The sequence below is a fragment of the Eschrichtius robustus genome, chromosome X (genome assembly GCF_028021215.1).
Source record: "Eschrichtius robustus isolate mEscRob2 chromosome X, mEscRob2.pri, whole genome shotgun sequence".
Lineage (NCBI taxonomy): Eukaryota > Metazoa > Chordata > Mammalia > Artiodactyla > Eschrichtiidae > Eschrichtius > Eschrichtius robustus.
In genome coordinates this window covers 19,319,555-19,333,519 of record NC_090845.1, presented here as the reverse complement: position 1 = coordinate 19,333,519, position 13,965 = coordinate 19,319,555, and the positions used below count along the sequence as shown (strand labels likewise).

General features: G+C 43.1%; 1 protein-coding gene across 1 annotated transcript in view; it reads right to left on the bottom strand.

Moving 5' to 3' along the window:
- Positions 1 to 13,965, bottom strand: part of PHEX (phosphate regulating endopeptidase X-linked) — a 198,178-nt gene that overhangs the window by 142,009 nt on the left and 42,204 nt on the right. The window contains exons 6-9 of the mRNA XM_068533165.1: positions 7,829 to 7,897; positions 5,178 to 5,294; positions 1,917 to 2,000; positions 119 to 264 (exon numbers count right to left, since the gene is read on the bottom strand). Coding sequence (XP_068389266.1) covers positions 119 to 264; positions 1,917 to 2,000; positions 5,178 to 5,294; positions 7,829 to 7,897 — 416 coding nt within the window. The remainder of the gene's footprint in view (positions 1 to 118; positions 265 to 1,916; positions 2,001 to 5,177; positions 5,295 to 7,828; positions 7,898 to 13,965) is intronic.

Below are 13,965 nucleotides of genomic sequence, written 5' to 3'. Positions count from 1 at the left end.
TAAGACTCTTTTGATGTAACTTTCTTTAAAAACAGTTTTCAAAGGACATGAGAGGGAAGACCTTATAATTTAAAAGGAAAAATAAAAGTCACAGTAAAATGCACAAGAAAGCTCTTACTTCTTCCTCTCAGAGCCTAATATCCTAAACAAATCCTTGAAGTACTGAGGGACACGGACCACCACATTCTCTGAGGGGCCAATGTCTTTCAGTTCGGGGTAGAGTCTGACATCGATGACCTTCTTGATGAAGTCCAGCCAGTCAAACTGAGGAGAGAGAGAAAAAAAACATAGTGAGAAAACCTCTGGGGGGCAACAATCAAGGAGAAAGGCAAATAGAGTCAGCTGAACGTAATCCACTGCTTGTGACTTCAGACCAAATAATTAAACATTCAACTGCTCAAATCTAGAAAATAAATTCCTGATCACTGCCACCCAGACCAGACCTACTGCCTGAATCGTAAATGGAATATGTGCTCTGTACCGTCTGCGTATGCACCACACATGCGCACACACACTCCCCCGGTAACATGCACACTCGCTCCCCTGGCCCCTCCAGCACTCCCCCTGCCTCCTCTACTCTCCCCCTCCCTCTCTTCCTTCCTCTCCCTTCTCTCCTGAGCTCTCCCTCCTTCCTTCTTGCACTCTCCCTCCCTCCTGCGCTAGCCCTCACCTCCCTTCTCCCTGCACGCTCCCTCCCTCCTGCGCTAGCCCTCACCTCCCTTCTCCCTGCACGCTCCCTCCCTCCTGCGCTAGCCCTCACCTCCCTTCTCCCTGCACGCTCCCTCCCTCCTGCGCTAGCCCTCACCTCCCTTCTCCCTGCACGCTCCCTCCCTCCTGCGCTAGCCCTCACCTCCCTTCTCCCTGCACTCTACCTCCCTCCTGCGCTAGCCCTCACCTCCCTTCTCCCTGCACGCTCCCTCCCTCCTGCGCTAGCCCTCACCTCCCTTCTCCCTGCACTCTCCCTCCCTCCTGCGCTAGCCCTCACCTCCCTTCTCCCTGCACGCTCCCTCCCTCCTGCGCTAGCCCTCACCTCCCTTCTCCCTGCACGCTCCCTCCCTCCTGCGCTAGCCCTCACCTCCCTTCTCCCTGCACTCTCCCCTACTCCCTACTCATTCACTCTCCTGTCCACACAGACACAGATGCCCCATTACACTTCTGCTCTTCCCTCTGGCATAGCCTTTCTTACACAGAGGGAAACAAGCAGCAACAAAAAGTAACATGTTTCCCCTCTTCACAGCATCACTATCTTGGCGTTCTTACCTGGCTACCCCAAAGGTCATCCCCAGTCTTTTTCTCTTCTTTTCCTCCCTTGCCTGCCTCCACTACTGAAAAGGAAAAACAGTCACTCACTTGCCCAGCCTAGCCTGTAGGTAGGGATGGCCACGTGCCCCAATCCTACTTGATAAGAAATAAAGGGAAGACACCTAGAAAGGCTTTGGTTTTTCCTGGTAGAAGAGGTAGACATGGCCCATACTGGTGCTTCCAACTTCTTCCTGCCCTGATGGCAGATGTGACATATGCAGCTGTGGCAGCCACCTTACAACCTTGAGTCATCAAACGTGAAGTCAAAAAGCCAACACACTAAGAAGAGTGGAATGGAAAGAAAGAACTTGGATCTTTGACAACATTGTGCAACAGCTAAACCAACACCAACAGCCACCTATGTCTAGACTTCTGTCATATTAGAAAACGGGCTTGAAGTTTTTAAGCCACTCCTGGAAAAGTTTTCTATTCCCTATAGCAGAAAGCATCCTGATGCACAGACAAGGGATATTTTACGGGATGACTGACAAAGATGATGATGAGCAAGAAGACCAATGGTAGGTTTTACGAGCCAAAATTTTACACACAGGTGAAACAGAATCGCTTGTCAAATGACCAGTTAAGATACAATTTCCTGGATCATTTTCACCAACCTGGGGAATCATAGCACTCAGTTGGGAAATGTTCATTTTGTTGTACATGGCCTCACTGGTTCGGTTTTCATGTGGAATCATTATCTGTTGGAAAGAGACTTTGGTTATTTTTTTCAAATGAACCATTTCTTACTGCATGACTACTTTCTACATGTGCCAAAACATCTGCATAGTATCATAAACTTTTTCAAGATTTTGGTGTGGTGCCGAACCTGGGAGAGAGGAAAAAAAGCTATCACTTCAGGCAAGATTAAGAAAATAAAAAGAAACTTTGCTGTCCCGCTCAGTGTGAAACATTGTCCTAGGTACAAAAATAACTACTCGAATCCCTCCCATCCCTATAATGCGGATGGGCAAAATCTGTTACTGGCTCGGGCTTCACAGCCAAACTAACGTTGAGCAATTGAGACAAACATCCCACCTTCACCTGTGGGGTCCAGGTAATGACCTCCGTAGTTCATGGACTACAGACCACCCCTTCATCCCTAAGGGAACATTCTCACTGAAGAGCACTAGACTATCTGGACACCGCTGCCACCTGTGACCATTCTGTCAACAGCTCATTCCCTCACTTCCCCTCTTCCCTCTGGTTTCTCTGGCCTTGAGATTCCCCTGGCCCCAGTGCTAGGGGTATGGGTTCAGTTACCACCCAGACATATTGCCAAGTCTGCATCTACAGCCCTGACTCTTCACACTCCTCCATTCCCAATACTTATGCTCTTGGCCATTTTGGCAACACCAAATCTAAGCTTCTAGCCTCTGCCATGTTTAGTCTGAGAAGAGCAACAACAATCATCTTCCTCAAGGGCCATCTTAATCACTTCCGTGGACAGGCAGTAGCTCCCCATGCCCCTGAGCACATCATGATTTTGCCTTAAGACCATCCATCATCTGACTCCCTTGCATTAAACTTGCCACCTTCCAACTCACACAGGACTCCCCTACCCATCAACACCACCCTCATGGTTTGAACCGTGATTCAACACTTTGCCTATGATTCGTTTTCTTTTTCAAGTCTTTCCAATTAAACTCCACTTGGGGGCTTCCCCGGTGGTGCAGTAGTTAAGAATGCCAATTCAGGGGACACGGGTTCGAGCCCTGGTCCGGGAAGATCCCACATGCCGCGGAGCAACTAAGCCCGTGTGCCACAACTACTTAGCCTGCGCTCTAGAGCCCGTGAGCCACAACTACTGAGCCTGCGAGCCACAACTACTGAAGCCCACACGCCTAGAGCCCATCCTCTGCAACAAGAGAAGCCACCACAATGAGAAGCTCGCGCACCACAACAAAGAGTAGCCCCCGCTCGCCGCAACTAGAGAAAGCCTGCGCGCAGCAATGAAGACCCAACACAGCCAAAAATAAATAAATAAAATAAATAAATTTTTAAAAAACAAAATGCAAAAAAAACTCCACTTGGCTCTAATCCCAAGGGCCACGCCATCAACAAGACCTCCCCTTATGCACACATCCCTAGCTGGGAATGGCTGAATGCACACTTCCATGGCTGTGTTTACAAGAACTTTTGCGGGGGGGGTTTGACTATGCTGTCCTGTCTCCCCAGCTTTAGAAGTTTCCCTAGGATGATGTGCCCCACTAATTCTGAAGGTCCCGAGTGACCTGGGATGTAAGAGACACATATAAGCATTACCGGCTGGCCAAAAACCCACACACCATGGATTTGTCAAGACAAAATCACAGAAGGCTGAGTGGAAGACATCTACCCCCTCTTTTCTAAATGCTTCAGTGTCCTCAGCTTCTCCCTCCTCACCCTCCACAGGAGAGACTTCCTATAACTCACAAGCAGTCTCCTGGCTCGATTTGTTAATAAGTCATTCCTCAGAGCACGTTCACTCTCCTCCTCCCTCTACTCAGCCTTGCAGGCCCAGGCTGGAGCCCTCTGACCTCAGAGCTGTCTTCAGCTCTCTGCCAGCTACTCCCCCACCCCATGGATTTGTCACTTCATTTAACCTCTTGATAATTCCCAGTCTTGCCTCAGCCCAGCTGTTTTTAGTTCCCTTTTTGGTCCAGAACCCTGGCTCAAGGCAAGGCCTTTCCCGCTGTATCAGAGCTTCGGTCCAAATTAGATTGCTGTGTCTCCTATTTGCCTGGGAAGGGAATCCAGATGGCCTCTAGACCGGTTTAGAGGCACAGTCTTTGACTCCAGAACATCTGCAGCAGTCTCTGCAGTCTTCAAAGGTGACATGCAGGGAAGAACTTTTTGCTCTGCAACTAGGGGTCTAGAGAAAGATACACATGTACACCACGGCAGCCAAGAGGCCAATTCCTCCTGACCCTATCAGCCTACTCCTCACTTCAACACCCCACCGCACTGCGCCAAACACAAAACCAAGCAACACTTGGACTCCCATGCACTTCAGGATTTTTACCAACTTCTGTTATAGAAGACTACCAACCTACATGCAACCACTCCTTGACAAAAGTATCCTTTTTCTCACTACAATGTATCTCCACAAGCAAATTTCACCATATTTGTTCCCTCCAGTCCTGGGAATGTATAGAGATTTTATTCTTTGTTCTCCTAGAAAAGTTATTCTTTGAACAAAGCTAACCATTTAGGATTTCTGATTATTCTCCCTCAAGTTTGTTCTTGTATCTTTTTGCCTCCACCATGAGCCTGAAAAAATTTAAAAGGTGACTTACACAGAACACAGCATATGACACAATGGCATTCATTAGAGTGGGGCAAGAAAAGAATGAAAACCAGGGATAGGTACAAAGTAGCACTAGAAAGGAAGCTAATAAATGCTTACCAGCCTGCCCTATACACTTTCTACATCAAATTATGTGTCCAGTATGGGTGGACAGACTTCCCAAAGCCCGTATCTTAGATCAGATTGACTTCTGAGTAGGAATGGTGTAAAGAGTAGACTAGACTAAAAATAAGCTTCCACTCAAGCCAAATCAATAACGATTTATCAAATACATATTCTTCAGTTGAGGCCAAACAGGAGTTCCTCTAGGAAAACATAGAGTCTCTCCCTGCTGCTATTCTTTGGCCACAGCTGAGCAGCATGTGGACGCTGAATGGGCTTCAAGCAGAGAGGTAGAAGGAATGAAGAGCTCTTCTTTCTGTCATGGTTTTTCTTCCTGTTACTTCCCAGAGGGGGATGCTGTAAGTTCTACCTTGAACCCAAAGAACAATGCCACAGAATGATTGTTTTAATATATATTTTCATTCAAGATATACTGCCTTTAAAATAAAGAGAAGAAAAAAAAAACAGATTTTAGATTAAGATTTACCTCAGCTATCTTAACTTCCAACCTAAGCACCGACTTCATGTCATGCTCTGCTCGGGAGCTATTAGCTCCCAAAAGCACGGCAGTATCCACCATGAACTTGTAAAGGGCATCCCGATACTGTAAGAGATAAAGAAGCAAGTGACCATGACATCAGCCTATTAGGAAGTATGTTTCAGGGACACGGAAGAGCAGAAACAGCAAGTGGAAATAAATGCCCTTCATTTTCACTCTGTACTCGAAGTATGGTACAGGCATCATGCAATACCAACCACCCACCTACCACTTTGGGACAAAGAAGAATGATGGCTACTTGGGTACTGTTTCCATGAGAGACAGAAATGTCTGGCCACCAAGGATCAAGAGAATTAGTTTTCTGGCAACTAGCGATATTATGGATACATGAAACATCTACAAATGAGCCCAGAATAGATAGTTAAAGGTCAGACTCCTCTTTCCGGGCAAGTGACACTTTAATAAAATAATGGGAAAGAACTGTCACTAAAAGCAGGAGGCATGATCCATGAAGACTAATGGGAACTGTGATTTACTCTCTTCCAGCTCAATTTACCCACCTCCACACTAAAAACAAAAGACCAGTGATCGAGGCCCTATGTCTTTTCAGTTTTGTGTGGTTTTTACAGAGTTCTCCTCACTAGCTCAGGGAAAAAAGAAGGGAAAGAAGAGAAGAATGATGAAGAGAAACCTAGCAAATATAGAATTTCCTCCCTGCATGTTCATAAACCCATTTTCAGGCTATTCACATACTACTGGAGAGGGGGACCTTACTTTGTGGGAGCTGAGGAATCTTGTTGGGGGTCACCTCTCCTTTCAGATACACTTGTGAGAACTCAATACACCGGGTATTAAACTGTTTCATAGTCATGCTATGGGAATAAGATTTCCTAACGTAACCTTGATTTTGCATAGCTATTCTTATGATGTTTATGACCTCGAGACCTGCATTGTGCTTGGCATATAGCAGGCCCTTAATAATTATTTGTTGAATCAGTAAGCAAGCTTCACAAATAGTCTTAGTTAGAAATGTTTTGCAATTCCCAGTTCAATTCCAAAAATATTTATTCAATCAATACATATGCACGATGTCTTGCTAGGCCTTCTGTGCACATGGGAGGTACAGACGAAAAACTAAATAATACTTGAGTCTGGTTCTCATTGTGACCCCGTGAGGGAGATAAACACGTCATTACTAACTGTAACACTAGCAAGACCAAAAGGAGGTCCTTAAAAAAGCTGCTGAGTGCTTAGAAACTCAAGAACTGGAAAATTCCAGCCTCAAGAAACCGGGGACATAGCAGTTAAAGGAGACTGGTCCAGAAGCGGTGAGGAGTCCTCCTGTGAGGTGTGCAAGCTGCTTTGTTGGGGGAAGAATAAAAATAGGTGAGACAGCAAAGGTGGTTTGGGACCAGGTCATGAAGAGGCCTTGAACTCCCTCCCTCTAAGGAATTTGGAGCCTAGCTTGTGAGCAAAAGCACTCTGGGAGCTGTACTTTGACAAGAGAACTTGTCAAGAGGTGGTGCTAAGGAGGCAATGGAATGAGGGGGGGAGGGAACAGCTAAAAGGAGACGTAACAGGGATCTGCCCGAGGGCAGTAAGGACAGAAAGGAGGGACGAGGTAGAAGAGATACTTTGAAGGCAGAGTTTACAGGACTGATTGGTTACAGGACAGGGACAAGATTTCAAGCACGGCTGCTTGTAGGGTGGTGACCCCAGCAGAAACAGAGGTGCCCCAGATTGGCAAAAGTTCATTCTGTCCACTTTCAAGAAGGAAAACTCGCCAACCTTCTTCCATGAGTGTCCTCAGCCAGAAAGTTGCCTAGGATCTTGGCTAGCTTCCTGCCCTCCAGAGCCTTCTAGATATAGGCTTTCCTATCAGCAAAGGAGCAGGGACTTCCACTGAGAGCCAGCACTTCCCTGTCGAAGTTCCTGCATTCTCAGGCTAGGCCAGAAACCCGAGCACTCCCTGGTCAAGGTTCCCCTGGGTCTGAGGCTCCTTTGGAAGTTCAACAGAGGTTCCAAAATGAATTGAAAGTGTTAGGAATGAACCAGCTCTAATCCAACCTCCAGGAAACTACTAGGTTTCCAAGCCAACCCAAGAAGTCTGACCAGATTGATCCCATCTGGTTCTCATTAACCTTAAATTAACCTGGGGCACCAGTTAAAAAAAGATACCTGGGCCTCACTTCAAGTCTACTAAATCCGACTTTCCATTGCTGAGGCCCAAGAATCACATTTAATAGAAGCTTCCCAGGTGATTCTTAAGCAGCACAATTTGGGAACCACTGGTCGACTGGGTGTCCATGCCCATGCTTCTGCAATATACTGTGAGCTCTCTGCACTTCTGAGGAATGGCTGCAAGCTCATTCTTTGGTTACTCAATTTGGGTGTGCTGTCTTCCCAGCTTGGTCATGAGGGCACTGAGCACAGGAACTCATACAGCCTTCATTTTCAGACTTCCAGAAAACAGGGAGTGTCATTTATCTGCCGAAATGAAAGGCCTTTGCTTCCTACATTGGGAATATGGTCATCAAACACCCACACTGCTCAATTCTAGTAAAGAGTTGGGAATTTGAGAACAACTTATGAACCCAACAATGCCTGACAAGGTACAGAGTTGAATGAGTAAAACTTACAGACTTGGCTTCTGTGCTATTATCAAGGTAGTCCTCCCTCACGGCTAGGGAGAGCGCTGCTTGGTCCAGCTGTTGAAACAAAAAACAAAGCATTTGCTTGCACTGTAAATTCTTAAGTACCATGTTATTAACAAGAGTCATGAGATCTGCATACCAGCCATATTTAGAGCATGTGTTACCATTACAAAAACAATTCAATGCAATCAGAGCTACATGCAAGTAGGCACTTCAGCAATGACCGTTATAAAGTATCAGAGACCTGCCCCTCCTCCCCTGATTCATGGTTTCTAACCCTTTTGAGTTTCTAACAGTACTGAATAGCATCAAAGCTATAATATTTGAGTTGGAATAGGTCTTAGAGATTATCTTATTTTCCCCCTTATTTGGTGGGTGGAGAAACGAAATCCAAAGAAGTCATGTGACTTCCCCAAGGTAACACAGTTGGGCAGAGCTCAGAGGAGAATCATTGTCTTCCATCACCAGATCCACATAAAGCTGATTAACCAGACTGTCCACCTCCCTCTCCCTAAAATACTGTATTGCACCATTTTTTTTGGAAAGGAATCAATAATGATTTTGTTTTGAGAAATCTTTGCAAACTTTAGAACCCTCTCTGGAAAGTTTAAGATAGGTGATGAAAATACAAACAATAATCAGACAACTAAATATCTAGAATTATTATTATAGAAAAGTATAGCATAATTTCTTGAATTAAAACTTTCAGCAGTGGGACTTTGCTGGTGGTCCAGTGGTAAAGAATTCGCCTTCCAATGCAGGGGATGTGGGTTCGATCCCTGGTCACGGGACTAAGATCCCACATGCTGTGGGGCAGCTAAGCCTATGCGCCACAACTACTGAGCTCGCACGCCTCAACGAGAGCGCCCGCGTGCTGCAAACTACAGAGCCCAAGTGCCCTGGGGCCTGAGCACCACAACTAGAGAGAGAAAACCCACATGCCACAACAAGAGAAGCCCTCACCACAACAAAAGGTCCCGCATGCCACAACGAAGATCCTGCGTGCCACAACTAAGACCTGATGCAGCCAAAAAATTAAAGAAAATAAATATTTTTAAAAATTAAAAAAAAACTTTCAGCACCTTAAAGGCGATCAAAGGGAAGAATAGTCTTTTCAGAAAATGAGCTACAACAATCAGACATCCATCTGCCAAAAAAAAAAAAAAAATGAATCTCAACCCACACCTCACAATTTGTACAAAAATTAATTCAAAATGGATCATAGACCTACATGTAAAACCTAACACTATAAAACTTCTAGGAGAAAACATAGGGGAAAATCTTTGACCTGGGGTTAGACAAAGAGTTCTTAGACACCAAAATCAGATCCATAAAAGAAAAAATAAATTGGAGTTCATCATCATTAAATATTTTTGCTCTGTGAAAGACATTGTTAAGAGAATGAAAAAGACAAGCTACAGACAGGAAGAAAAAATTTGAAAATCACATATATGACAAAGGACTTGTATCCAGCATATATAAAGAGTCCTCACAACTCAATAAGAAAACAAACAACCCAATTTAAAACTGGACAGAAGATGTGAACAAACACTTCACCAAAAAAAATACTCAAATGGAAAATAAATTCATGAAAAGATGCTGAACATCACTAGTCATTAGCAAAACGTAAACTGAACCCACAATGGAACACCACTGTACATGTACTAGGATGGCAAAAAAAAACAAAAACAAAAAACTTATAATGCCAAGTGCTGGTGAGGATGTAGAAAAACTAGATCATTCACACACTGTTGTTGGGAATGCAACATGACAGCCACTTTGGAAATTGGTTTGACGGTTTCTTGTAAAATTGAACATACACCTACATGTGACCCAGCAATCTCACTTCCTAGCTATTTACCCAAGAGAAATGAAACTTATGCTCATGCAAAAACCTGCATGTAACTTTATTCATTATTGCCCCAAACTAGAAACAATCCAAATGCTCTTCAACTGGCAAATGGATAAACTGTGATACACAATGGACTACTACTCACTCATAAAAAGGAATGAACTACTGATACATGCAACAGCGTGGGCAAATTTTAATCACATTCCAAAAGAGGCAAAACTGTAGGGATGGAGAACAGGGTTTGGGGATGGGGAGAGTGGATGACTACAAAGGGGCAACACGAGGTAAATTTTGAGGGAGTGATGGGACTATTCTCTTTCTTATGGTGGTGATTACATGACTCCATGCATTTGTAAAAACTTACAGACTTGTGCTTCACAAAAAGTGAATTTAAAAAAAAGTGAATTTAACTGTATATAAATTTTTAAATAAAAAATTTTTAAGTTCCAGAACCTTCTCTAAATCTACGGTTGTTCTTTCTGTTTTCTTGAGTATCAGCAACTGCCCAAAGACTGAATAAAACTGAACGCAACAGCAGATTTTCTACCTTAAATCTTATTCACACATTTAAAAAGTTAAGTAAATTGGGGGAAAAAGATGTTTTCATAACATCCATCTTGCCTGGGTGTATTGCTAAAAACCTCAAATTATTGTGTTCAATCTTCTTCGCTAACTGGCCCCAAACAACCAAATCACAAGCCAGCCTGGCTTCATCCTATTCCAATTCCCAATATACCACCATTTCTTCCAAAAATTAAGTAAGCCAGGAACATGAAACATAATATTATGATTAAGACGCTTTGGGTTTCAATTAGATTTAGACCACTTGGAGAATTTTTTGAGCTTCAGTCTCAAAGGGAAGGAAACTGTGTAGACAATATCAAGAAAGCCAAAGCTTCCCTCTGATGAAATGAAGTTAAATCCACTTATTGTAAAAGTTTAGATGATTCAAGTGAAGGTACCGGACCTGTTTTAAACCTTCAGATTGCTACAGTTTCTAGGGAACATCTTAAATACACCAAACAGATTGAATAAGGTCAGTCAACTAAATCTCATTAGAACCAGATAAACTCTTGAGGCAAAAGACTTTCTCAAGAGGCCAATATTAGGACACTATGTTGTCTGAGGTTTTTCAATCCTTGCATTTATAACTGATCTTAATATTGCAAGTAGAAAGTATAATATATATTTAGGAACTCTGATACATTGAAAGGAAATACGAATTTTTTCTCTGACTGCAATACACCACAGGTTAGGAAACAAAACAGTAATACAAAAAGAAACATCTCACACAGTATGATGCAGGAAAAGGACAAAAAAGTTAGAAACAACTTCATTTCCAAGACAGTCTCTCCTTCTCATCCTTACGGATTTTGCTAAGAGTCACACAAATGCAGGCACTGGGTGATGATCACTTCAGGTCACTGTTCTGGTAACACATACTGAGACAACCCTGGCCTTCCGAACACTCTTTCAGGACCAGGTATATTCAAAAGTCTTTTATTGTCCTTTAAATTCTCATTCTTGATATCTCCTTACACAAAATAAACCCAAACACATGCAGTGAGATATGATCGGAGGCATTAATCTGTCGTTTCCTGTATTTGTTTCCTTTCTCCCATTTAAGTCTGTGGCAAATCCTGTGCCATCTTGCCACAGGGGAACTTCACAGAGGACCACTGTGTGGGTTTGAGCAACCCCTGCTTGCCACCTGCCCGTTGGAAAGGCACCCAAAGGCACCACCTGCTCACCCAGCAGTACGCTCACAGTGCCGTGCCTTCCCAAAGGAGTCCCTTTTCTTATCCCCACGGGTTTGTGGGATTAGAAAACCCAAGAACATTGAGGAAAATAGAATGTGATGGAAAAGGAAGTCTAAATACATTGAGGGAGAAGAGTTTGGGGGTAAGAGAGAGTTCTCCCAGAGCAGAAAGAGGATCTTCTAGGCAGCCAAAGAAGTCAAAGTTTCTCATGAGCAGGACCCATCAATGCCCCTAGAAATGGCAGGATTGAGAGGGAGTTGGGAGGCCCAGGGCCCCGGCAGCAGAGAGGAACACCTGAAGTGGCTACATGGGCTGGGATGGCAGGTTTCTTTTCAGAAACACATAACTGATGATCAGAGGGTCTCCCAACACCCTAGGAGAAGGCTGAGAAATGGAGTAGCCGGGAAGTGGGGAAGGGCCCAGACTGGTTCAGTTTCCAACTAAAAGGTGGGGGTGGGAGCTCAGAGTCAGAGATGAGACCGACTGACTAAAGAAAATGCCTATTTCTCGCACATCTGAACTTGAGATCTGAGACACATGTTTGGCACAGAAATTGAAGAGAAACATTCCCCAAATGGTTCTGACCAGTTGCCTGGTCATGCTTTAAGAGAAAGGTACCTTTTGTCATGTGCTACTGTGTACCAGCATCTATCCTGTAAATTGTCACCAAATTCATCCTATTTAAATCTCACAGCAACAGTGAAAAGTAAATTCTAATTCACCCTTCATTCCACACGGGGACAATGAAACCGGGAGAAGTGAAACAATCTGCACACACGTTCAGTGAGTAAGTCACAAAGCCAAACCACAAACCTCAATCTCTTTAACACCAAAGCATACTTTTTTCTCCACTATGGCAGTGGTTTTCAAACTATGTTCCACAACACTTAAAAGGTGCTTCAGGGGCTCCAAATATTCAGTTAGATTTTTTATAGTTTTAACTATTTCTAGCAAAAGCAACACCCACAAATTCTACAACATTGGCAGCCACAGATACACTAGTTTTTGTTATCAGGTTCACTGGGTTTTATGCAGATCTCAGAAGAAAGCTTTTCCTACCAATATCTAGACACATGCTTGAACTTCTAGCAGCTCTGTCATGATTAGAAAGACTGTAGCTCTATTTTGTTAATTCAGGTGTGTGAATATCCACTCATATAAAATGGTACAAACAGGGACATAACTAAAGCAAATGCACACTGCACTCAAATGCCAGGCCATGCTCAAACACATCAGTTTGGAGGAAGCTGCCATCTTGGCAGAAGAGACCGGTAGTAAGCACATGAGTGGCTCCTTACATTTGGAAAGTGTTCTGTTATTGATAGTTCAGTGTTTCTAGGATCAGTTTAAATGAATATTAAGTGTGCAAGGCAAGCTGTTAAAAATTGATTGCCGTGATCCTCTATTCCCCGTGTTTCCTGTAAGCTGGTGTTAAAACTACGGGCTTGATTAGATCCAAGTTCATTTTTTTTTCCTTTTCTTTTGGCATCATTGGTGATAGCATATGTTTCCCACTGCATGGTATCAGGAGGCACACAAAATCTGGTTTTCCAACTTCTAGCAATGCTACCATTAATATCTGGGTTCATTTGATGTCAGTCTGGTCTCTCTATCCTGAATTTCTCCATCAACCATTCATCTAATAGCTTTAGCAGCTACTGGTGATAGTTGCCTTAATTCTTTTTTTCATTAGGGATTTTAAAAAATGCTAACTTTTAAATTCTATTATTTCTCCTGCATTTTTAAAGCTGTGATTCTCCTATAAACAAGAATTTTCTCTCATTAGCTATTAGGTTACCCTGAAATCAGTCAAATCTAGTATGCAATAGATTAAAATAGATGTGTCAACCAAATGCGCATGTGATTCTTATTTGGAACCTGAATCAAAGACCAACTGTTTAATTTTTTTAAAGGACATGTTTGAGACAATCAGGAAAACTGAAAATTCGCCAGGTATTAGATGTTAACTATGGAATTACAATTACTTTTGTGGTTGCTGTAATAGTCCTTTCCATTAGATAAACACTGATGTATTTATCAGTGCAATGATATTATACCTTGGATTTGCTACACAATGTTCCAGCCTCCTCTCCAAAAGGAGGTATATCAGATGAAACAAGAACAGCCAAAAGTTGCTGGCTGTTGAAGGTGGGTTGATGAGTACACGGGAGTTTGTAGTACTATTCTTTTTACTTTTATTTGTATTATTTTCCACAATAAAATGTTTAAATGAATTCAGTTCTTACACTAGATCCAGAAATTGGTGAAAACTGAAATGGTTACCATTTGCAGTTAATTAACCTGTGTGGAAATCAAGATCTATCATGCAATAGAGTACATAAACTTAAGTTTGAAAGACAGTCTCCAACTTACTTCAAAACACCATTTAAAGTGTTTGGAAGGGATACCATAATAGTTCTGAAATTAAGAATGAGAGTTTTAAACCCTGGTTTGCTTGTTTTTCTTAAGCGAGTAATCTATCAACATGGGACAGAGGTCAACTGGACCAT